Source organism: Phalacrocorax carbo, chromosome 19 (genome assembly GCF_963921805.1).
Source record: "Phalacrocorax carbo chromosome 19, bPhaCar2.1, whole genome shotgun sequence".
NCBI lineage: Eukaryota > Metazoa > Chordata > Aves > Suliformes > Phalacrocoracidae > Phalacrocorax > Phalacrocorax carbo.
In genome coordinates, this window is record NC_087531.1 from 1,490,960 (window position 1) to 1,512,559 (window position 21,600).

Genomic DNA, 21,600 nt, shown 5'->3' on the forward strand with positions numbered 1-21,600 from the left:
ATCCCACCCACCCCCACCCCGAGGCCATGACTCAATCCGGCCTGACAAACTCATCACACGTGTGGCAGTGCAGCGCAGGCGCAGCGCATCCTCCCCAGTGACACCGGGGGCAGGAATGGTGGCACTGGTGCCAGGCCGGGGTCACCGGGGCCTCATGACCAGCTGCCTCACCAGTGAAATGAGTTTTGGGGAGGCTCAGCCTGCCCTCCCGACCCGGAAAACCAGCACCGGTTTTCCTGGGGTGCTCCCGGGGACCCACCCCCAATGGGGTGCCCCCGAGCCGGCGCTGCCAGGCTGTGCCGTGCCCCTGCCAGCAGCCTGGAGGCACAGGGTTGAGCTGCAGCCGTGTCCCTCCCTGCTGCCCCTGGGCTCCCCAGAGCACCCCACGCTGTTCCCCACCAGGGATGGGCAAGGCGGGGTCCAAGGGGGTCCCTGTGTCTCCGAACCTCCCCCCTCTGGAGCCAGGCTCAGGGCTCAGGCTGGTGCTTTCCCAAATTGCCCTGTGGGAGGGGGCGACTCTGCCCTTCCGCAGATGGGGAAACTGAGGCACAGGAGGATCGCGGTGCAGGAATGCGGTCAGGTGAGGAAGGCTCAGGGCCGTGACTCACCCCACGGTCTCATGGCTTCCCAGGGTGCTCCTGTCCCTCTGTGCCCCCCTCCCCATGTCACCCCCTTTGGTGGGTGCAGCCTGTGGGAGCTGGTGGCTGCAGATTGAAATCACCCCCACCCTGAGCTGGATTGTCCCCACCGGGGGGGGGGCCCATCCTGCTCCCACCAAACCATCCCCATCCCCGCCCCCAGCCCCCAGCTCTGAGCTGAGACCTGCCAGCTCGTTGCAGGCGTGGCCAGGCAAACCCGGTGGGCCAGGCTGGGTGGTCCTTTGCCATGTCCCCCCCCCCACAGCCACAGCTGCAGGGTGGGGGGGCTGTGGTTTGGGGCGCCCAGCCCTGCATATGGGGGGGGTGGGGGGGTGTATCACCCTCACTGAGGCCCTACCTGGTCCCATGGGACCCCCAGGCTGCATCAGGGGCACCTACTCCCACACCTCTGGGGACAGGGACAGACACCCCCACCCCCACGCCGGCTCCACGCTGCGATGCTGTGGGTGGGAGGAGGGCTGGGACGGTCCCTGGTGGGCTCGGTGGCCTCAGCCTGGGCTGCCACCCCCCCACCCCCGACCCCCACCCCACTGTCCCACCGTGCCTCAGTTTCCCCGCCTGCAGCCAAAGCCCAAAGGGAGGGCACAGGGCGCGTCCCCAGGACACGGGTCACCCTGGGATGACCACCCCGTCCCCAGCCAGCCACCCAGGACGGTCACCGTGTCCCCAGGTGGGACGGACGCCGTGTCCCAGCCGGGTAGCGTGGCCGTCCCGGCAGCCCAGTGCCGGCCGTGGGGCTGGCGCAGAGCCCGGCCCTCCATGGGTGCCCCCACCCCAGGGTGACCCCGGCCACGTGGCTGGGCCAGGACAGAGCCGGGACCATCCCCGCGGTGCCCACGGCATGGTGCCCGGGAACGTCACGTGTGCATGCGTGTGCATGCGTGTGCATGCGTGTGAGCGTGCGTGTGAACTAGGGCGGGGGTGAACGCGGGTGAGCTCAGGTCGGGGCCTGCTCCGACGTGCTGGTGCCGGGATGCTCCGAGTGGGGCTGGCAGCGCCTGCGCTGCGCCAGGCCCTGGCACGCACACGCGTGTGCGCATACGTGCACGCCCATACACACACACCCCCCCCCACCCCCGACCCCCCAGGGTGGCTCCTGCCCCGCGGAGGTGACCTGGGGAGGCCCCGGGGTCCCCACTACCCACAGAGGGGGGGAACCCCACACCCCACCCCACCGGGATGGGGGCACTGGGACCACCAAGGGCAGCTGCCACACCCGCAGGTCGCTGCCTCAGTTTCCCCTGAGCCTTTGGGATGCACCACCCCACGCTCGGTGTCCCCAAATCCAGGCACCCACTTTGCAGTGGGGGGTGGAGGGCGTCTGTGGGAGAAGAACCCACAAGTCCAGGCACCCATCTTGGGGGGGGGGGAGGGGGCATCCTTTAAGAGCACAGATGCCCATGGTTTTGGGGGGGGGGGGGGGGGGGCAGGTGCAGGGAGGGGTATCTGCCCAGGTGAGGGAGGGGGTCATATACAATCCCCCCCCAGCTACAGGAGGAAGGGGCTGCTCAGAGCAGCCCCCCTGGGCCGTGGGTACCTGCAGCACTGAGGGAGCCCCAGCTGCTGGGGAAGGGGATGGGGGGATTCCCACACCAGGGGGCTGGGGGCGGGGGGATTTTCCTGACCCCAGCGGGGCTCAGCCCACGGGTGGGCAGTCACAATTCCCACAGCCAGGAAGCTGGAGTGAGCTGTGGTTTCTGCGGTGGGGGTTGGGGGGGGCCTGAGTTTCCCACGGAGGTCGGGGGCGTGCGTGGGCCCCCAGCCCTGCGGCTGCAGCCGCTGGGTGTTTCCTCACTCACAGCCCCTTTTCCAGAGAAGCCGTGGGGAGGCCACACACAGGTGGGAAATACCCCAGCCCTGCACCGGGGGCCCCCCCCAGACATGCTGCAGGAGAAGGTGGGGAGCGGGGCCAGTGCCAAGGGGAGCCCTGGGGCCCCCCCACCCCAAAACCCACCCAGATCCCGCTCCACGTGGGAACGGCTCCAGCAGAGCAGAGGCAGACACCCGTGATTTCAGACATTTTATTGCAAATAATTTTTTTTTTCTTAAATCGGTATAAGAATAAACTCTGGAATAGATTCAGATCAGGGTCTCCAAGTGGCTTGAGTGCAAAAACCGACACTGGCGTTGCAAGTGCATCACTGCAGACGATAATTTATCCCTTGGAAAAAGCAGTTCATTTGCAAAGAAAAAAAAAAATCCGTCCCCCTGCAGTCCTCGCCTCCATCGAGTCACAGGTGCCAAAACAAAACCAGAACAGTCTCCATCTCCTCCCCGCGCTCCGCAGCGCCCGTCCCGGGGCTCCTCGGCACAGTCCCACGGTCCCCACGGCCAAGCGCAACTCCTCGGCACGGCTCCGGCGCGCTCCGGCCAGCGTCCCACCGGGCTGCCGGCACGGCACGGCCGCCGCTCGCCTCCTCCCCACGCCCACCGGTGTGGTCGGGCTGCTCCTTTCTCCTCTCCGGTTAAAAAGAAAAATAAAATCGGTGGGTGTTTGGGTTTGTGTTTTTTAACTGGCCATTTCTCCTCCTTTTTTCCTGCCGTTTGGTTTGGTTTTTTTTCTCCTCCTCCTCCTCCTCCAGGTACAGAGCCGGGCGTCGACCGGGGCCGGCTCAGCGCTCCTGCAGGCACACGTACGGCACCCACTGGTTCTTGTCGCGGCTCTCGGCGCAGTAACTGGCCACCTCCGCCAACCCTTGGCTCTTCCAGGCGTCCGTGTGCGAGTTCTGGGGAGCAGAAGCACGAGGTTAGTGCCGCCGTCGCCCCGACACGTGGCCCTGAGCCACGGTCCCGCCCGCCCCGAGCCTCGGCGTGGGTCGCGTGGCCCTGCATCACCGTCCCAACGTACCGTGACTAAGAGGCAGTGGAGGTCGCGGGGCTCGGCGCCGGGCTCGGGCTCGCCCAGGATGGCGGCCAGGCGCTGCATGCCCGACACGCGCAGGATGTGGATGTCGTTGTCGCAGCAGAAGGCTTGGATGAGGGTGAAGTGGATCTGCAGGGCGATGTCGCCTTCGTCTTCCTCATCGGTGGCCAGCAGGCACAGCACCACGCTGTCGGGGTCCCTGTGGGAGCACGTGGCATTAGCGGGGTGGGGGGGGGACACCCCAAACCAGCTCGGGATGGTGCAGCTCCTCACCCCGGGGGTTTCTGCACCCACCAGGTGCTGGCACCCCGTCTCACCCCCTGTCACCCCGTGTCACCAGGCCCCTGCACTGTGTGCAGGAAAGAGATGGGGGATGGGGACAGACCCACCCAAGCACTGGGGCTGCTCCAGGCATCCCCCCCTGCACCGAGAACTCGGGTCCTGGACAAACCCCAACCATGCAAACTGTGCTGGTGCTGCCCGGACCCCCCCGGACAAACGCCCCCCCCGCCTTTGCATGGGCCCTGCGCCCTCCTGACCCCCCACCCCTGCACCCACCCTGCTCCGAACCGCGGTCCCCCCCCCGAGATACTCACACGTTCATGAGTTTGGCGGACTCGTAGACCCCCACCGTGAGCCGGTCCTGCCGCTGCGCCGCCACCAGCACCCGCTCCACCGCCTCGCTCACCGCCTGCATCCTGCGGGGGGGGAGGACACACGCGACAGCCGGTGAGCGACAGCGGCGACAACGACAGCCTCCCCCTTCCCGGGCTCCCCCCCGGCGCCGGGGCCGCCACACTTACTTGCTGCTATCGCAAGGCACCAGCTCCTCCAGGGTCATGGTGCAATTGTAATCCGAGGCGGGCGCCCAGGGGCCGCGGGCTCCGCGGGGAGAAGGCAAATCCCAAAACCGATAATCCCGAGAGTGGCGGCGACGCTGTCGCGGTGCTATCGCCGTGCTATCGCAATGCTATCGCGGCGCTATCGCGAAGGCCTCCAGCCGCTGCTGCAACACGATCGCTCTGAGCTGCCGCTGCGCCCGGCGCCCTCTTTTATAGCCTCCCGCCGCGGGGCGGGGTGTCGCGGGCCGTCTCCCGCTCCGCTGATTGGATGGCCCGGCACAAAGCGATGGGCGGGCCCTGCGGGGATTGGACGCCCCCGGAGGGGGCCCACGTGGGGATGAGCCGGTGCCGCGGGCGGGGGGGGGGGGGGAAGCGCGCGGGGAAACCCCCGCCCCGAAACTGCCCCTCCCCCCCCCCGGGGCTATGCGGGGACCGGGAGCAGCAGCGCAGGGGGGGTGTCCATGGACTGGGGGCTGCACCAGGGGTCTGTCCCTGCACCGGGGGCCTGTCCATGGACTGGGGGCGGCACCGGGGGTCGGTCCGTGCACCGGGGGCTGCACCGGGGGGTCTGTCCGTGGATCAGGGGGTCGGTCCCTGCAGCGGGAGCTGCACCGGGGGGTCTGCCCGTGGATCGGGGGGTCGGTCCCTGCACCGGGGGTCTCTCCATGGACTGGGGGCGGCACCGGGGGTCGGTCCTTGCACCTGGGGATCGGTCCGTGCACCGGGGGCTGCACCGGGGGGTCTGTCCGTGGATCAGGGGGTCGGTCCCTGCAGCGGGAGCTGCACCGGGGGTCTGTCCCTGCACCGGGGGTCGGTCCCTGCACCGGGGGGTCGGTCCCTGCACTGGGGTCTCCACCAAGGGTCGGTCCTTGCGCCTGGGGATCGGTCCCTGCACCGGGGGTCTGTCCATGGACCGGGGGGTCGGTCCCTGCACCGGGGGTTGCACCGGGCGGGCGGTCCCTGCACTGGGGTCTCCACAGAGGGTCTGTCTATGGACCGGGGGGTCGGTCCCTCCACCGGGGGCTCCACCGGGGGTCTGTCCATGGACCGGGGGCGGCACCGCGGGTCGGTCCTTGCACTTGGGGATCGGTCCGTGTACCGGGAGCGGCACCAGGAGGTCGGTCCATGGACCGGCGGGGTGTGTTCCTGCACCCGGGGTTGCACCGGGGAGGTCTGTCCCTGCACCGGGGGGTCGGTTCGTGCGCCGGGGAGTAGGTCCATGCAGCAAGGGTTGCACCGGGTGGGGGTCTGTCCCTGCACCGGTGGGGGTCTGTCCCTGCACCGGGGGGGTCTGTCCCTGCACCGGGCGGTCGGTCCGTGCACCCGGGGTTGCACCGGGGGGTCTGTCCGTGCACCGGGGGGAGGCAATTCGTGCACCGAGGCGCGGCGGGAGGCTTGCTCCGCGCACCGGGACTTGTAACGGAGGGACCGGGGGGGCGGCGGCGGGTGGGTGCGCCCGAAGCTGGGACACGCGCGGGGCGTTCGGTGCACCGGGCGGGGGGGGGGGGGGTGCAGGTCCCGGTGCCGGGGCGGGCGGCGGGTGCCACCTGCCGGGGACGCGCGGCTCGGGCTGGCCCCGCCGCCTCCCCCCGCGGGTGGGCACCGGGGCTTGGTACCTTGTGTCGCCCCGTCTCGGTCCCCGCGTCACCGTGGGGGTGGGCCGGGACGGTGCGTGTCCCGGGGAGCCGGGGGGGGGCTGAGGGGGCGCCCACCCCCACTCCGTGCCTCAGTTTCCCCCGGCCGTGGGTGCCGCCTGAGCGGGTCCCCACGCTGCTGGGCGCCCGCCCGTGGCGCTGCCGGCACCGTGTGCGGGTCCCCGTTGTCCCCTGCACCTCCCCGGCCCCCCCGCGTGTCCCCGTCCCCCGTGGGACCCCTCCGTGACCCCGGCCCCGCCGAGCACCGCCGCAACTCGTTACACTGGTGGCCGCGCTCCGCTCGCACACCGCCCACCCAGCAGGGGGCGGGAGAGGCCGCGGCGGCGCTCTGCCCGCCCTCTCACCTCCCCCTCCCCTTTCGCACTGCCTTCTGGGAGGTGTAGTCGCGGCACGCCCCGCCCGCGCCGCAGGGTCGGGGACTACATTACCCAGAGGGCACCGCGCGGGCGGAGGGGGCGGGACCGTGGGCGGGGCGTGGGGCCACGTGCGGGCGCGGGGGTGGCGCTGGCCGCGCCGGGTCATGGCCGAGAGCGTCCCGGGGCCGCGGGTGGGCGGTGGGACGGGAGGGGGCCGGGGGCGACTGTACCGGGACCGGACCGGGGCTGGGGGCCACCTAAACCAGTACCGGGCTGGGGACCACCAAATCGGGACCGGACCGCACTGGGTCTGTGGGGTGACTATACTGGGGTGGGGGCGGGACTGGGGGCCACCAAACCGGGACCGGACGGGGACTGGGGGCGACTGGACTGGGACTGGACCGGGGCTGGGAGCGATCGGACCGGGGCTGGAGGGCCTGGACTAGCCTGGGTCTGGGGTGGCCCGGACAGGCGGCGGGAGGGTGTCTCGGTGCCCCGGTCCAGCCGGTGTCCGGGACGGGCCCGGGATGCTCCGCGGGGGTCCGTGACCCCGTCCCGCTCCGTGACGCCGCCTTTGCTGCTCGCAGGGTGCCGAGGCGGGGGGCCCGTCCTCGGGGAAAGCGGCGACCCCGGGGGCTGCCCCGCTCCGCTCCCCCCGGGACGCTTCGGCCGAGGGGTCGGATGGCGACTCTGAGACCCCCACCTCGAGCCTGATCCCCAGCGAGGAGGAGGAGGAGGAGGAGGAGGAGGAGGAGGAGAAGGAGGAGGAAGGCCACCAGGTGAGTAACATCCCCAAACCCCGAGGGATTTGGGGTCCACGATGACGCCCTGTGACCCCACCGGCTGCCCCCCCGCCCTGTCTCCCCGCAGTGGAGGGTGGGCGACGCCTGCAGCACCGTCTGGGCGGGGGACGGGCTGCTGTACCCCGCTCGGCTGCGGGCGCTGGACCCCGCCGCTGGCACCTGCCTGGTGGAGTTTGACGGCTACGGCAACACCGAAGAGCGGGCGCTGGCTGATCTCCTGCCCCCCTGCCCTGGGGCCTGGGGGGTGAGCGACACCCCGAGGGGCGAGGGTGCCCCCCGTGCAGGGCACCGCCGGCCCAGCACCCCCTCGTCGTGGGAGCTGCCCCCGGGAGCAAGGAGGAGGAAGGGCAAGTGGGCACCCTGCTCCCCCCAGCACCCTGAGGTGAGTGCCTGCCATGCCCCCGGCTTTGGAGCACGCCCTCCCCCCCCAAGTCTCCCTAACGGGCTGGGGGTGCTGCTGGCAGGTGACACCCCCATTGTGGTCCCCGGACTCGCTACGTGCCATGCGGGAGGAAGAGGAGGAGGAGGAGGCCTTGGCTGGGATGCTGATGGCCTGGTACATGAGTGGGTACCACACCGGCTTCTACGTGGTATGGCGGGGTGCGAGGGATGGGAGGGGGGAAGGAGAGGGTCCCCATCGTGACCCCCTGCTCCTCTGTGCCCCAGGGCCTCCGGGAAGGCCGGGCAGAGGCTGCCGAGCCCCCCCCGCGGCCAGGCCGCAGGCAGAAGAAGCCCCCGCGCAGCTAGGAGGGCAGGTGGGTTTGGGGATGCTCCGGCACTGGGACCCCCTCCCTGTGCTCCCCGGCAGGGCCCTGCTGTCACCTCACCACCCTACTGGAGGGGGGACACGGGGGACGTGGGAGGGCTGCAGGACACAACGGAACCCCACAGGGACATTGGGGGAACCCATGGGGACGTGAGGGGGACTTGGTGTGGCTGTGGGACACATTAATGGGGGGGCTGAGATACCCCATCATCCCTTCCCCGCTGCTCACCTGTGTCTGCTCCCCTCCAGCTGGATCCGTTCCCCCACGCCGTGCCGGAGGGGCAGCTGCCGTGCTCCCACTCCCCTCGCTTGCAGAGCGGGCTGCAGCCCCCGGGGGTCCTGGCTGCAGGGATGGGGGCAGCAGCCTTCCTGCACTCCGGCTGGCTCTGCATCAGAGCCCTGGCTGGTGGGGGCTGCAGCACCCCCTCTGTCCTCCCCTACTGTCCCCTTCTTTGGAATAAAGCTGTTTGTGAGACCCGCGTGCCAGCCTGTCTGCGCCATCCCCAGAGGGACCCTCGGCTCTGCCAGCGCCGCGCCGGCGGGTGGGACGCGCCGGGATGAGCCACGCCGCGGCCGTGTTTGCTCAGGGAATTGGCAGGGTGGCCTCTGCCTTGCTGCGGGGCAGGGGGGCAGCTCAGGCCTTGTGGGGGGCTCTGCACCCACCAGCTCTCAGGCTGCTCCGGCTGGACGCGGTGCTGACGTACGTCCCGCCGGCTCCGGGCACTGGTGTCCCAGGGGATGCATCTCCCGAGGACGTGTCCCCACCTCGTCTTGATGTCAGCAACCAGGTTTGGGAGGGGACACACACACGCACCCGCTCCCCATTTGCGTCAGCAGGTGTTTGCCCACGCCGGTGACCCCTTGGTGGGCTGTGGGGGGGTGGCAGAGCGGGGTATAAAGCCGGCTGAGCCAGGCGCATCCGTGAGCATCCAGGGAGGCATCCGGCACTGGGAGCATGGAAAGCGCCTGGCTCTGCCTGCTCTGCCTGGCTGGCTCCGGCCTCATCCTGCCGGGCACCGCGGAGCCGGCGCTGGGGCTCCAGCCGGCCGAGAGCCTGCCCGGGCAGAGCCGGGAGGAGACAGAGCTGGTAAGGGGCTGGGGGAGCGATGCCTGCAGGGGACGGGGCCACCGGCAGCCCCCACGCAGCTCTGGGGCACCCTGGGGTGTTCCTGCTCTCGATGCCCTGGTTTAGGGGCTGGTTCTGGCTGTGCTGGGGTGACCTCAGGGGGTTGGGGGGGACACTGAGACCTCACCACTGGTTTTCTGGCGCTGCTTTTGAGCACTGGGGCGGGTTCCTCACAGCAGCTCCCCCAGGATGTCCAGCAGCATATGGGAATTTGCAGCTTTGTACCTGGTTTTCCCTCCCCATCCTGCCCTGCCAAGCTGCTCTGGCTTGGGTGCGGCAGGGGGAGGTGCTGCGCTGGGTGGGAGCAGGTGGTGGGTGCTGGGGAGGGGGCTCGGAGCTGCACCCAGCAGGTGGGAGGCACTCCGAGCCTCTCCTGATCCTGCCACAGCCCTGATTCCCCTCCAGCAGGGACCGAGCCAGGCACAGCAGGTCTGGAGCTGTGGTTACACCCCAGGGTGCAACCTGCGGGGATGGGTGTTGCTTGTGGGTGGGACAGGGTCCGGCACCGATGTCCTGGGGGGCTCGGGGTGACACGGTGCTGTCTGCGGCAGGTCGAGGCGCTGCAGGAGGTGCTGGAGAAGCTGGGAAGCAGGGAGCTGCCGGCGGTGGAGAAAAGGCTGAGCTGGGTGCCCTTGGTATGGTTGGGCTGGGGGGTGGTGGGCACTGGGTGCTCAGTGGGGCTAAACCCCACAGCCAGCACCGGAGCCAGACCCTTCAGGTGCTGGTTGTAGGGGTCTGGTTGTGTGGGGTCCAGCCCCGGGGGGGGGTGGGCTGGCTGAGCCCTGGACCTGACAGACACCGTCCCGCAGTGCGAGCCCGGGGAGCCGTGCGCAGTGCGGAAGGGGGCACGCATCGGGAAGCTCTGCAGCTGCCCCCGCGGCACCGCCTGCAACTTGTTCATCCTCAAGTGCTCCTAAGGGACATCAGGGACGCTGCTGCCTGCCGGGATGCTGCTGGCCCAGGCTGTGCCCGGTGCAGCTGGGGAGCCATGGGTCCCCAGCCCCTTCCCCGCACCAGGACCTGCTGCTGCTCACCACTGGCTCCGGTCATCGAGTGCCTGGATGTGCCTGCACAGCACCCTGGCACCCTTGGGTGCCCTGGCCCAGGGGCCTGCGGGTCTCCTGGACCAGGGTCAAATTAAACATCTTGGATTCACACCTGCTGCCTGCTCTTTTGGGTGATTCTGGGGTCCCAGCACCCCTCTTCCACTGGCCCTGGGCTGGGCACAGCTCCTGGGGTGCCAGGCAAGCTGGGTGGGGGTGGGTCCCATCCTGCTGTGGGTCTGCAAAGGGCACCTAAGGCTGGGGTGGGATGTGTGGTGGGGGAGTGGGGAAGGGGATGTTGCTGGGGTGGGCTAGGGGGCCGAGGGCTGGGCCCTGGGGAGCTATTGTGGTCATGGCACTGGTTGTTCCCGATCCGCTGGAGGCTGAGGGGTGGAGAGGCAGTATGGGAATGGAGGCTGAGGGCAGGGGGATGTGAGGGGGCTACGTGGCCTAGCCCCATCCTGCTCTGTCCTGCACTGTAGCGCATCACGCAGGCCCTGCGCTGCACAGCCCAGGCTGGCCCGAGGCCGCTCGGTCCCGCAGCCCGCTGCGTTCACTGCACAGCCCCTGCGCTGCACCCCGCTGCGCCTCACAACCCGTGCACGACACAGCGATGTGCTGCACAGCCTCGGCCCTGCACCGCGCTGTGCCACGCAGCCCCATCCCAGCACCGCATGGCGCTGCATCGCACACCCCCAGCTCTGCTTTACACCGCTCAGCCCTGTCCCCGTGCTGCCTCCCATCACTACATCGCCCTGCAATGCCCACTCCCAGCTCCGCACCGGCCTGAGCACGCTTTGCACTGCATTTGCATTGTATCTGCACTGCACTGCACTGCACTGCACTGCACTGCACTGCACTGCGCGGGCGGACCCCACCCACGCCGGCCCCACCCTGCCATCGCCCCTTTAAGACCTCCCCGCCCGCCGCCGTTCCCGCCTTCCCTATCCCCGTCGCGATCTCCCATTGGCCGGCGGTGACATCAGTGGGCGGGGATTTGGCGGCGGTGACGCACGGGGGCGGGGCGCGGCGCGGCGCGGCGCGGCGGGCGGGGGGCGCCGAAGATGGCGGCGGCGGCGGCGGCGGGGGCTGCGGAGGGCGCGGGCCGGGCGGCGGCGGCGGCGGCGGCGGTTCCGGTTCCTCCTCCCGGCCCCGCCGCGGGACCGCGCCGCTACTCGCTGCTGGCCATCGTAGGCGGCGGTTGCCACCGGCCCGGCCTGCTTGCCGCCGCGCTGCAGCAGCTGGAGCGAGGTGAGCCCGGGGCGGCGGCGGCGGCGGCCGCGGTGGTCCCGGAGCTGACCCCGGTGGCGGTGCGCGGGTCTGGTCCGTCCCCGCGTATGATGCTCCGGGCTCTGCCCCGCGCCTTCCGCCCCCCTCCCCCGCCCCGGTCCCTGGGGTCTGATCCCCCCCTCCCCGTCCGCCCCCTCCTGCCCCGGGTCTCCGGGATCGGGACCCCCCAGCTCTGCTCCACCCACAGAACCCCAGCATCTGCCCCCCAGGGTCCCCAACATCTGACCCCGCTCCTGCCCCAGTCCCCCCAGGATCTGCCCCCCAGGGTCCACCCCCAGCATCTGCCCGCTCTCCCGCCCTCAGATCCCTCAGGATCTGCCCCCCAGGGTCTGCCCCCTCTTCTGCCCCCCCAGGATCCCCAGCATCTGCCCCCTCTCCTGCCCCAGACCCTCCAGGATCTGCCCCCCAGAGCCTCCCAGCATCTGCCCCCTCTTCTGTCCTCAGGTTCCTCAGGATCTGCCCCCCAGGGACCCCAGGATCTGTCCCCTCTCCTGCCCCAGACCCCCAGGATTGGTCCCCTGGCACATGCTGCTCCCCCCTCCTGTCCCAGTCCCTCCCCCCCCCCCCCAGCCTTGGTGCCCACCCCCTCTTCTCTGGGGTCTGTCCCCAAGCTCCGGGTGGACCCCGCGACCTGTCCCCTCCCCTTGTCACCACCTGGGACCTTGCCCCGTGCAGCTGCAGGGGCTGGATGCTGGCCTCGGGGGGGATGCTGGGCTAAACTGGGGGGGGGGGCATGCTATGGGGACCCCCTTCCACCCCTGCTCCCATCTCCCACTCCCAGCTCTCCCTGAGCTGGGGCCAGAGCTGGGGGGGGGGTGTCTCAGGCCACGTCATCAGAGCGCCCCTGCGCTGGAGCAGGTCCCCCAAATGGTGGGGGGGGGACACGACACGTGTCAGACCAGGACTGCCCTGGTGGGTGGGTGTGTGTATGTGTCCCCCCCTTGGGAGCCAGCAGAACCAAACCCCGCTGGCCCCAAGCAGTGAAACCGCCCAAAAACAGCCCCAGCCCTCGCCCGGCGCCTTGTGCAAAATTTGTGCAACCCCCCCTTGGCCGCCGAGGCCCGGCCGTCTTACGCCATCGCCCGCCGGTTTGCTGGGCCGTTAGTGGGGAGCAGTTGTGGCCGCCTCCTCTGGGGTCCTGAAGGGGTTGCGGGTGTTTTGGGGTTGTGCCTTGGGGTTCCTGACCCTGCCCTGGGAGCCGGGAGCAGCACCGTGTGCGCCTAATTCTCCGGCACCATTAATTCCTTTAATTGCTGCCTTTGAAGAGGTGCCGGCAAGGTGCGCCCGTCGCCTCGGGCGCCGGGGTTTTGGGTTGGCAGAGCCGGTGCTGCCGTGAGTCACCGTGCAAGGTGTTTGCTGCCGGGCAGCCGGTTGGTGCATCGGCCTCGTGCCGGGGTCCGGCCGGGCTTGGGGACCCACTGGGGTGTCCCCAAAGCCACCGGGCTGGCATGGCTGTGTCTTAGGGTGAGGTAAGAAGGAGGACCAGGGTGGATGTGGCATGGGGACAGTCCCCGTCGTGCTTATTCGGTGCCACGTGGGTGCTGCGGTGCAGGGGCGCGGTGCCGGTGGGTGCTAGTGGGGCTGAGCCCCGCCCCCCCCCATTTTTGTGTGTGTCCCCAAAGGAATCCGCTCTTGGGACATCGACCTCTCCTCATGCAACCTGGACGAGCAGCTGAAGCTCTTCGTGTCCCGTCACTCGGCCACTTTCTCCAGCATCGTGAAAGGTGAAAGAGGGGGACACCCCCACCCCCCCCCGGGTGCTTTTTAATTTGTGGGGGTGTGAAAAACTCCCCAAACTCCGTCTGAGGGGGTGGCGGGGAGTGGGGCCCCCCTGGCCATTGCGGGAACAGGCTTTGCTTTGTGGCCCTCCCCCGGCCAAACCCTGTGATCCCCCACGTGAAAAACCACTTCCTTCACCCATCACAGGGTGGGATGTGATTTCCCGCAGAAAGAAGGGAAAGGAGAGGATGGAGCCGGGGATGCCGGGGCCGCTCCGGTGCTACTTCCCCACCGTGTCCCCTTGTCATGCTGGTGGGGGGGGGCGTGGATAGTGGTCAGGTCTCCAGTGGGTGTTTGCAACCCTGAGACCCTCCCTGGGAGCACCAAGGGCTTGCTGTTGTGCTCAGGGAGGACAGGAGGGGGTCCCCCAGCTTGCGTCCCCCCCCTTTTCTCCCCTCCCTGCGGCAGGAAGGACGTGGGAAACGTGTCCTTTGGCTCAGCGGATTCGCTGGCCCCCACGGTGTCCGGGAGCGGGACGGTGGCTGTCCCTTTTCCATGGGGGAAGCGGGCAGGCGCTGGCCCTGCTGTCCTGTCCGTCCCCCCCATCCCATCCCCGTGGGACGAGGCCAAACTTGGGGTGTAGCCCCATCGTTTTGGGAAGGGTGGGTGTCAGCCCTCGCTCCCCGCAGGTCAGCGGACCCTCCACCACCGGGGAGATGTGCTGGAGACCCTGGTGCTGCTCAACCCTTCCGACAAGTCCCTGTGTGATGAGGTGAGCTGGGGGGGCTGGGGGAGAGGGCTGCGGCCCCTTCGGAGCCGCTGGCAGGAGGTTGCTGCAAGATGGAGCCCTGTGGCATCCTCACGTCCCCTCTGTCCTCACATCCCCTCCATCCTCAGCTGCGAAACCTCATCACGGACGTGTCGCAGCACAAGCTGCTGGTGTTTGCGGGGCCGTGCGTGGAGGAGACGGGGGAGCTGATGCTGCAGACGGGCTGCTTCTCCCTGCGGGACTTCATCCAGATCTTCACGGACAAGGAGGTGCGGTGCCGGGGAGGGGGGCTTGGCTGGGGGGACCCCCAGGGAGGAGCTGCCTGCTGCCCTCCCGGCTGCCGGTGCGCGGAGGGGGGGGGCCATGGGCTGGTGCTGCCGGAGCGACTGTCTGCTCACGTTCTCCGGCGTCTCGGCGGGGAGCCGGGCATGGCGGCGGCGCGAGCGGGAGGCTGGCCCAGCCGTCTGCTCCTCAGGCAGCCGCGCTGCCTCTCCCGTCGGCGCATCCCTCCCACTGTGGGGCTGGGGAAGGGGCAGCGGGGCTGGGGGGGGGTGCGATCGGCCACATCCCGGCCCTGAGCCGCAGCTGGGGGTGGGTGTGAATGGGGGACCGGCCCCCCCAGGTATCATGCAGGCGGCCGGCACCGGGTACAAGGAATGGGACGGGGCTGTGGGAGCCCCCGGGGAAGGGGTTCTCTGTGCTTGCCAAGGGAGGGGGGGGCTGAGGCAGGGCACCCCCTGCGCTGCTGCATCTCTGGCCCTGGGTGCCCCCTCCCACCTGAAGCTCTGGCTGTCCCCGTCCCCTCGCAGGTAGGGGAGATCCTGAGCTCAGCGGACCCCTCGGCCAAGGCCAGGTTGACCATCAGCTGCCCTGACTTTGGGGAGTGGAGGGACTCGGGCTTGGACCATCACAACCTCCAGGACTTCATCGAGCTGCGCTGCAACCCGGGCTGCATCCTGCCTGAGATGGAGGGGCTGGAGGAGTTCATGGAGTACCTCTCGGAGTCGCTGGAGCCCCAGTCCCCCTTTGACCTCCTCGAGCCCCCCACCATGGTTGGCTTCCTCAAGCTCTCCAAGCCCTGCTGCTATATCTTCCCGGGCGGGAGAGGGGACTCGGCTTTCTTTGCCGTCAACGGTTTCAATGTCCTGGTCAACGGAGGCTCCAACCCCAAGTCATCCTTCTGGAAGCTGGTCCGGCACCTGGACCGCATCGACTCCATCCTGGTGACGCACGTGGGCACGGACAGCCTGCCCGGCGTCAACAGCCTGCTGCAGAGGAAGCTGGCCGAGCTGGAGGAGGATCCGTCCCAGGGCTCGCAGGGCAACGGGGACTGGGCGAAGAACCTCATCTCCCCCGAGCTGGGTGTTGTCTTCCTCAATGCCTCTGAGAAGCTGAAGGACATCGAGGGTAACTCCCGGGTGCTGAAGAGCTGCGACGAGGCTGCCCTGACCCTGCACTACCTGGAGAAGCTGGGCATCCGTCCCAACCCGCTGGCCCGGGACAGCGGACCTCGCGCGGAGCCCACCGTCCTCTTCCAGAAGATGGGAGTAGGCAGGTTGGACATGTACGTCCTGAACCCCGTGAAGGGCACCAAGGAGCTGGATTTTCTCCTGCAGCAATGGTCAGGCAACAGCTACCCCAAGGAGCAGGACTTGCCCCTGCAGTGCCTGACCTCCATCTGCGCCCTGCTCGTCTGGCACCCCGTCAGCCCCTCCGAGAAGATCATCCGGGTCCTCTTCCCTGGCTGCACCCCCCAGGCCCGCATCCTGGAGGGGCTGGAGAAGGTGAAGCACCTGGAGTTCCTCAAGCATCCCGTGGTCACCAAGAATGATTTGAAGGGGCCACCAGCGTCCCAACCTGAGAAGCCGCTCAAGCAGAAGCGGGCAGAGAGCAAGGAGAGCCTCAAGTCAGCTTCCAAGCTTAGCTTGGTAGATGCTGGGGCACCGGCACTGAAGGAGAAAACTCTGAAGGTAGAGAGGAAGGAGGTGAAGACGGGGACCAAGGAGAAGCCAAAATCTCTGGGGGAGACGGCCAGAGCGGGGTCGGAAGAGGAGAAAGCCAAGGATGCTCGAGCCAAGCTGGAGTCTTCGATGGAGAAGCTGAAGGTGGATGCAAAGCCAAAGCTGAGCAAGGAGAAAGCGGTGCCCAAGAAGGAGCCTGTCCCCCGGAAAGAGGAGAAGAAACTGCCGAAGAAGGATGAGGGGGCTGAGGCGAAGGGGGAGGCCAAGAAGGACGCGAAGGTGGTGAAGAGGGAGGTGAAGGCTGAGACTCTGCGGAAAGACGCGAAGGAGAGCAAGGCAGAGGCGAAGGCTCCTGCCAAGACCGTGGCCCGGAAAACGGCGGTGCCAGAGACCCGCAAACCCCTGGCCAAGGCTGGCAGCATCAAGAAACCCCCTCTCAAGAAGGAGCTGGAGAAGCCCAAGGCCAAAGCTCCCCGGGAGGCAGGCAGCAAGAAGGAGCCGGGGGCATCGGATGGTTCCAAGTCCTCCTCCCCTGAGGACATGCTGCCGGAGGCTGAGCGGGGCCGGGGGGCTGCCTCACCGGGGGCTGGCGGGAGGAGGAGGAAGGAGGAATCGACGGACGAGGGCATCACCACGGCCGAGAGTGAGCTGGAGCCCTCGCCGCTGGAGAACGGGGGGGCTGGGGGGCAGGCGGGACGGGGGGACTCATCCTGCCTGGAGAACGGCCTGGAAGACCCCGACAGCCCCCAGCGTTTCCGTTACCTGGAGAGCAGCCCTTTGAGAGCCGTCTGCCCCCCATCACCCCTGGCCAAGACCCCCAAGAGCGACCGCAGCGTCAACTTCGACCTGACGCCCACCGGGATGGTCAATCACGGCCCCGAGGGCGGTGAGGACGCCTGCGGCAGCTCGGAGGAGAAGACCCTGGAGATGATGTCCCCGGCCAGCTCGGGGCCAGCCAGTGCTGGGCACACTCCCTTCCACCAGTCGCCGGTGGACGATGGCACGGAGGAGCCGGGTGCCGGCACTAACCGGCAGCCCAACCCCTGGCCGCCGGCCGGGGGCAAAACCTCGCAGGACGTCTCCAGCTCCTCGCAGGAGAAGCAGGCGGGCTGCCTCTCCCTCAGCCCCTTCAAGGACGATGTCCCTGACGTGTCCCCCACCATCACCACCCCCTCGCTGCCGGCTGAGGTGGGCTCCCCACACTCCACCGAGGTGGACGAGTCGCTCTCAGTCTCCTTCGAGCAGGTGCTGCCACCCGTCAGTGAGTCCCCACCGGAGGAGGGCAGGCGGTCCCGGGGGACCGGGGGGACGCCAGAGCCAGAGGCCACCAAGGGTGGGTTGTCGCTGCCGCTGCGGCCGTGCCACCACCCGCCGCGGGCTGATGGTGACGTGGTGCTGCGGCCTGACCGCCGCTCTGACTCGCCCCACGACGTGGACCTCTGCTTGGTGTCACCCTGCGAGTTCGAGCATCCCAAATCGGAGCGGTCACCCTCGGCCGCCGCCAGCCCCCGGGAGCTGTCGGACAGCGACCAGTCGCAGGAGCTGGTGCAGCACCAGGGCCGGCCCCGCCAGCCAGCGGGAGAGACCCCCCCCACCTCCGTCAGCGAGTCCCTGCCCACCCTGTCCGACTCCGACATCCCGCCGGCCACCGAGGACTGCCCCTCCATCCTGGCCGACGGGCTGGAGTCGGATGAGGACTCGGAGCAGCCCACCCGTGGCGTGGCCAGGGCCCGTGACCCGCTGCCGGCCCCCATGAAGGACCCCTGCCCCATCCCCGCCCAGCCCGGCATCTGCATGGTGGACCCCGAGGCGCTGCCGGCCGAGCAGACCCGCGCCGGGAAGAAGGAGACCCTCGGCAAGGTGAAGAGGGCCCCGTCCCGTGTGGGCTCGGCACCCACCACCCTGAGGGCTGAGGCCCCCCGGCACCCTACCTTGGCCCCCAAGGGCAGGGGCCCCACCAGCTCAGCCCGTGACACTGGGGACAAGGCCAGGCTGCCCCCCGGGGACAAGAAGGGCCCCTCCAGTGGGGACACCCGCACCCAAGGGACCACCCGCAGCGCTGGAGCCCGGCTGCCGACGGGAGCTGGCAGGGCATCACCGGCAGGTACCGGGCTGGGCGGGGGGAAACACGTGGGTGCTCCCGGGGAGCAGCTCAGAGGCACCGCTAGTGCTGTGTGATGGGGTGGGGGAGTCGGGGGGGGGCTGCAGCTCACGGCTTCCCTACCCCGGTCCTGGCAGGCACACGAGCTGCGGCCCCCCCAGGCCCCCCCATCTACGTGGACCTGGCGTACCTGCCTGGCTCCTGGAGCGCCCGGACGGTGGATGAGGAGTTTTTCCGGCGCGTCCGCTCCCTCTGCTACGTGGTCAGCGGCGACGATCACCTGAAGGAGGGCGTCCTGCGGTCCCTCCTCGACGCCCTGCTTGCCGGCAAGCACCAGTGGGGCACCGACATCCAGGTGAGCCCCCCCCCAGCATACCCGGAGCGGTGGGATCAGACCCCTCCCTGTGCTGGGGCTGGGAGGGTCAGGGTGTGGTGACGCGGTGCCGTGGGTGTCTCTGCAGGTGACCTTGATCCCCACTTTCGACTCGCTGGTGATGCATGAGTGGTACCAGGAGACCCACGACCGGCAGCAGGAGCTGGGCATCACGGTGCTGGGCAGCAACAGCACCGTGGCCATGCAGGATGAGACCTTCCCCGCCTGCAAGGTGGAGTTCTGAGGGGCTGGGGGGGGCTGCAGCGTGAGCTTCATCCCCACCCTCCTCTGTGAGCCCCCCCCCTCTCCCTCTCTCCCCACCCGGTGACTTGGGGATGCGTCAACCCCCAGCCACTCTGGCTCGGGGGAGAGGGAGAGGGGGGTTCTGCTGGGGGGAGGGGGAAGGGATGGTGTGTCCACCCCCCTCCCAGGACTGGCAGGGGCTCCCCAGGGACCCCGAGCCCACAGCACCCACACACCGCACCCTCACACGCCGTGTGGTTCCCGCATGCCCACGCCGGAGCCGTGCACTCCTCGCTCTGCACCCACCGCCGTCCCGCGTTGGGTGTGGGGGACCAGCCGGGGACGGGGTGACCCTGCCTTTGGGGGCAGGATCCGTGTGTGTCGTGTGTCCCCCCCTCCCCCGTCCGTGTCCCCCCCCATCCAGCGGCGGTGCTGAGCCGTTTCCCAGCGGGCACCGAGCCCCAGCCGTGCTCGATTTAACAGGGTAAATTTTGTTGTTGCTGTTCCTACCCCCTCCCAGGACAAGCCACTACTGCCCCTCCCCAGTACCCCCAACCCTCGGAGGGGCCGGATCTCCTTCCTGGGGGGCTCTGGGCTGGGATGACCTTGGCTTCCCCAGGGGTTCTCACCCTGTGGGGCAGTGCCAGGGCTCATGCCCGGGCTCGGGGGGGTCTGCAGCGGCTGCTCCTCCGGCACTACAGTCACGGGCTTTGTCCCTGACACCGGCCCCCCCCACCCCAGGCACGGCCGGACCCCGTGGCCGCCAAGAGCGATCGTGTCCCCCCCGCCCCCCCTCCACATGCAGCAGCTGGGGGGGAGATCTTTCTTCTCCACCAGGCTGAGACCTGGCAGCTCGCTGCACTGATGGCTCTTCCCTCCTTGACAGCAGGGGCCGGGGAGCCTGACCCCGCACCCAGGCTCGGGGGGGGGTGGGGGCCTGGGAAAGCAGCCCCCCGCCCCGTCCACCCCCAAGCCCTCAAGTTGCTGGAAGGCTGTTAAGAAACCAAATGTCACGTGCAATTTTTAAGGGATTTTGTGAGCAGAGAGCGGGGGTGGGGGGGGGCTGGGCTGGGGGGGGCAGGATCTGAGCCCCCCCCCCCCCCCCCCCATCCTTGGCTGGGGCAAACACTAACCTGTTTTGTAGGAGGCTCCTCACTGGCTCTTTTTGTAATGACTTTTTAAGAAAAAAAAGGAAAAATAAAAAAGAAAATGAAGAAAAAAAAAAAAAGGCAAAAACTGAAGAAACCAAACCTGTTCTGGTGGGAGGTTATTTATCTGTGGCCCCCCCCGACCCCCCCCCAGTCCAGGCACCGGCTTGTGGCCGCGGGGGCTTTTATCTTGGATTGTATCGTCCTACGTGTTCGGGGAGGGGGGACTGAATGTTTCACCTTTAGTGCTTTATATATTTTTTTCTTAGTTGGAAGCTGGTTTGGAGGTTGGCGGCTTGGGGGAGGCGGCTGTGACCCCCCCCCCAAGCCACTCCCTGCCCACGGACGCCGGCACGCTCCCCGTCATGCACGCCACGTTCCCGTTTGGCAAATGTGTTGAAAATGAGCATTAAAGAGAGGATAGCTCCCGGCTGCTCTCTGCCTCCTGTGTTTGGGGGTTCGGGGGGGGTCCCCTGGTCCTTGGGGCGGGGGAGGGGCATGGGCCGGGTGCTACCCTGGGGTCCTGGGGCGGTTTGTGGGTGCTGGGCTTGGGGGAGGTGGGGTGGAGGGCTGGGCGCAGCCCTGGGATGTGTGGGGTGCTCTGGGGCAGCATCCTGCCGTGCGAGAGGGGCTGGGGGGGGGGGGGTCCAGGGTATCGCGCTGGGGGGGTCGGAGATGGGCTGGGGGGCGGCTGCGCTGTGAGGCAGGGGCTGGTGCGCCAGCGCGGTGAGGATGGATGCGGCGTTGCCATGACAACTGCATCCCCATCCCTGCCGCCCCCAGCCCGCGGAGGAGGGGGCTGCCGCGGTCTGCCCCCACATGCTTGGCACGGGGAGGGGTCCTAAGGGGGGGGTCGGAGCCTCCTTGATGCTGCGGGGGATCCCTGTGCCCCAGCTGCGGGGCTAAGCCCCCCACCCAGCGTGGTCAGCCCAAGCCTGGCAGAACCAGGGAACCAAAACGCACACCAAACACCCCACATCCAACCCCAAAACCTCCCCTTCCCCAAAACCTCCCTGTCCCCAAACCCCGCCATCCCCAGGACCTTTGTTCCGGTGGCAGGGCCGGGGCGGCTCCTGGGGAGGGGGTTTCTGGGGGGCTGCTGGGGGCTTTTGCTCACTGGGAGGCTAGTTGTGACCTCCAGTGCCGGGGCTGGGGGGGGCCAGGGCTGTTCCCATCGCGGCCGCTGCCACCGTCCCTTCGAGCCCCCCAGCTCCAGCACCGTGGGGCGAGGCTTTTTGCCGGCGCGGTGAACCGAACGCTCCCGGTTGGATTTTGGGCTGCGTGAGCCGAGGGGGCCTGTGGCTGTGGGGAGCGGGTGGCAACACCTCACCGGCGGCACTGGGGGCTCCTCCGGCATCGCCGCCCCGTTGGCAGCTGCTGATGTGCCCAGGGATGCCGTGGGGTCACAGAGGTGCCCGTGGGAGCGGTGGCAGCACCGGCAGCGGCCTGATCCCCGTGGACCCCTCCATCCCCAGAACCGGGGCTGTCATGGTGGCACAGGGTCTATCGTGACGGCATCGGGGCTGTCATGGTGGCACCAGTGCTGTCATGGTGGCACCAGCGCTGTCATGGTGGCACAGGGTCTATCGTGGTGGCACCAGCGCTGTCATGGTGGCACCAGCGCTGTCACGGTGGTACAGGGTCTATCGTGGTGGCACTGGGGCTGTCATGGTGGCACCAGAGCTGTCACGGTGGCACCGGGGCTGCTGCGGTGGCACCGGCCGGCGCAGCCTGGCACAGCCGTACCGTCCCGGGGCTGGGCAGGTGTCGATGGGCCAAAGGGAGCGTAACCGAAGCCTCCCCGTGATGCACCGTCCCGGCTCTGCCCCTGGCACCGGTGGCTGTGACACCCCAGGCAGGTGTGGGAACGGGTCCTCATCTCA

General features: G+C 68.9%; 4 protein-coding genes across 4 annotated transcripts; 3 read left to right on the forward strand and 1 right to left on the reverse strand.

The window, feature by feature from the left end:
* Positions 1 to 2,666: 2,666 nt before the first annotated feature.
* On the reverse strand, positions 2,667 to 4,558 carry GADD45B (growth arrest and DNA damage inducible beta). Its single transcript, XM_064469549.1, has 4 exons — positions 4,326 to 4,558; positions 4,119 to 4,220; positions 3,508 to 3,721; positions 2,667 to 3,385 (listed from the first exon to the last, which is right to left on the reverse strand). The coding sequence occupies exons 1-4, from the start codon at positions 4,361 to 4,363 to the stop codon at positions 3,272 to 3,274; spliced, it is 468 nt and encodes a 155-aa protein (XP_064325619.1). The 5' UTR covers positions 4,364 to 4,558; the 3' UTR covers positions 2,667 to 3,271.
* Positions 4,559 to 6,482: 1,924 nt separating this feature from the next.
* Positions 6,483 to 8,419, forward strand: LOC135316430 (survival motor neuron protein 1-like). The gene is made up of 6 exons (XM_064469784.1): positions 6,483 to 6,566; positions 6,963 to 7,154; positions 7,246 to 7,560; positions 7,643 to 7,768; positions 7,845 to 7,933; positions 8,194 to 8,419. The coding sequence occupies exons 1-5, from the start codon at positions 6,540 to 6,542 to the stop codon at positions 7,923 to 7,925; spliced, it is 741 nt and encodes a 246-aa protein (XP_064325854.1). The 5' UTR covers positions 6,483 to 6,539; the 3' UTR covers positions 7,926 to 7,933; positions 8,194 to 8,419.
* Positions 8,420 to 8,899: 480 nt separating this feature from the next.
* Positions 8,900 to 10,094, forward strand: LOC135316431 (cocaine- and amphetamine-regulated transcript protein-like). The gene is made up of 3 exons (XM_064469785.1): positions 8,900 to 9,031; positions 9,622 to 9,705; positions 9,880 to 10,094. The coding sequence occupies exons 1-3, from the start codon at positions 8,900 to 8,902 to the stop codon at positions 9,985 to 9,987; spliced, it is 324 nt and encodes a 107-aa protein (XP_064325855.1). The 3' UTR covers positions 9,988 to 10,094.
* Positions 10,095 to 11,157: 1,063 nt separating this feature from the next.
* On the forward strand, positions 11,158 to 20,147 carry MAP1S (microtubule associated protein 1S). Its single transcript, XM_064469780.1, has 7 exons — positions 11,158 to 11,364; positions 13,026 to 13,127; positions 13,812 to 13,894; positions 14,020 to 14,160; positions 14,701 to 17,956; positions 18,091 to 18,308; positions 18,415 to 20,147. The coding sequence occupies exons 1-7, from the start codon at positions 11,178 to 11,180 to the stop codon at positions 18,568 to 18,570; spliced, it is 4,143 nt and encodes a 1,380-aa protein (XP_064325850.1). The 5' UTR covers positions 11,158 to 11,177; the 3' UTR covers positions 18,571 to 20,147.
* The last annotated feature ends 1,453 nt before the right edge of the window (positions 20,148 to 21,600 follow it).

Excerpts from the sequence above, each read along its gene's own strand:
- GADD45B (XM_064469549.1), bottom strand. The coding sequence starts at position 4,363 with ATGACCCTGGAGGAGCTGGTGCCTTGCGATAGCAGCAA. Across the intron at positions 4,221-4,325 it reads GTGCCTTGCGATAGCAGCAA|GATGCAGGCGGTGAGCGAGG; the intron begins GTAAGTGTGGCG and ends CCCCCCCCGCAG. Across the intron at positions 3,386-3,507 it reads TCCACTGCCTCTTAGTCACG|AACTCGCACACGGACGCCTG; the intron begins GTACGTTGGGAC and ends TCTGCTCCCCAG.
- LOC135316430 (XM_064469784.1), top strand. The coding sequence starts at position 6,540 with ATGGCCGAGAGCGTCCCGGGGCCGCGG. Across the intron at positions 7,561-7,642 it reads GCTCCCCCCAGCACCCTGAG|GTGACACCCCCATTGTGGTC; the intron begins GTGAGTGCCTGC and ends TGCTGCTGGCAG. Across the intron at positions 7,769-7,844 it reads ACCACACCGGCTTCTACGTG|GGCCTCCGGGAAGGCCGGGC; the intron begins GTATGGCGGGGT and ends TCTGTGCCCCAG.
- LOC135316431 (XM_064469785.1), top strand. The coding sequence starts at position 8,900 with ATGGAAAGCGCCTGGCTCTGCCTGCTCTGCCTGGCTGGCTCCGGCCTC. Across the intron at positions 9,032-9,621 it reads GCCGGGAGGAGACAGAGCTG|GTCGAGGCGCTGCAGGAGGT; the intron begins GTAAGGGGCTGG and ends TGTCTGCGGCAG. Across the intron at positions 9,706-9,879 it reads GGCTGAGCTGGGTGCCCTTG|TGCGAGCCCGGGGAGCCGTG; the intron begins GTATGGTTGGGC and ends ACCGTCCCGCAG.
- MAP1S (XM_064469780.1), top strand. The coding sequence starts at position 11,178 with ATGGCGGCGGCGGCGGCGGCGGGGGCTGCGGAGGGCGCGGGCCGGGCG. Across the intron at positions 13,895-14,019 it reads ACAAGTCCCTGTGTGATGAG|CTGCGAAACCTCATCACGGA; the intron begins GTGAGCTGGGGG and ends CTCCATCCTCAG. Across the intron at positions 17,957-18,090 it reads TGGCAGGGCATCACCGGCAG|GCACACGAGCTGCGGCCCCC; the intron begins GTACCGGGCTGG and ends CGGTCCTGGCAG.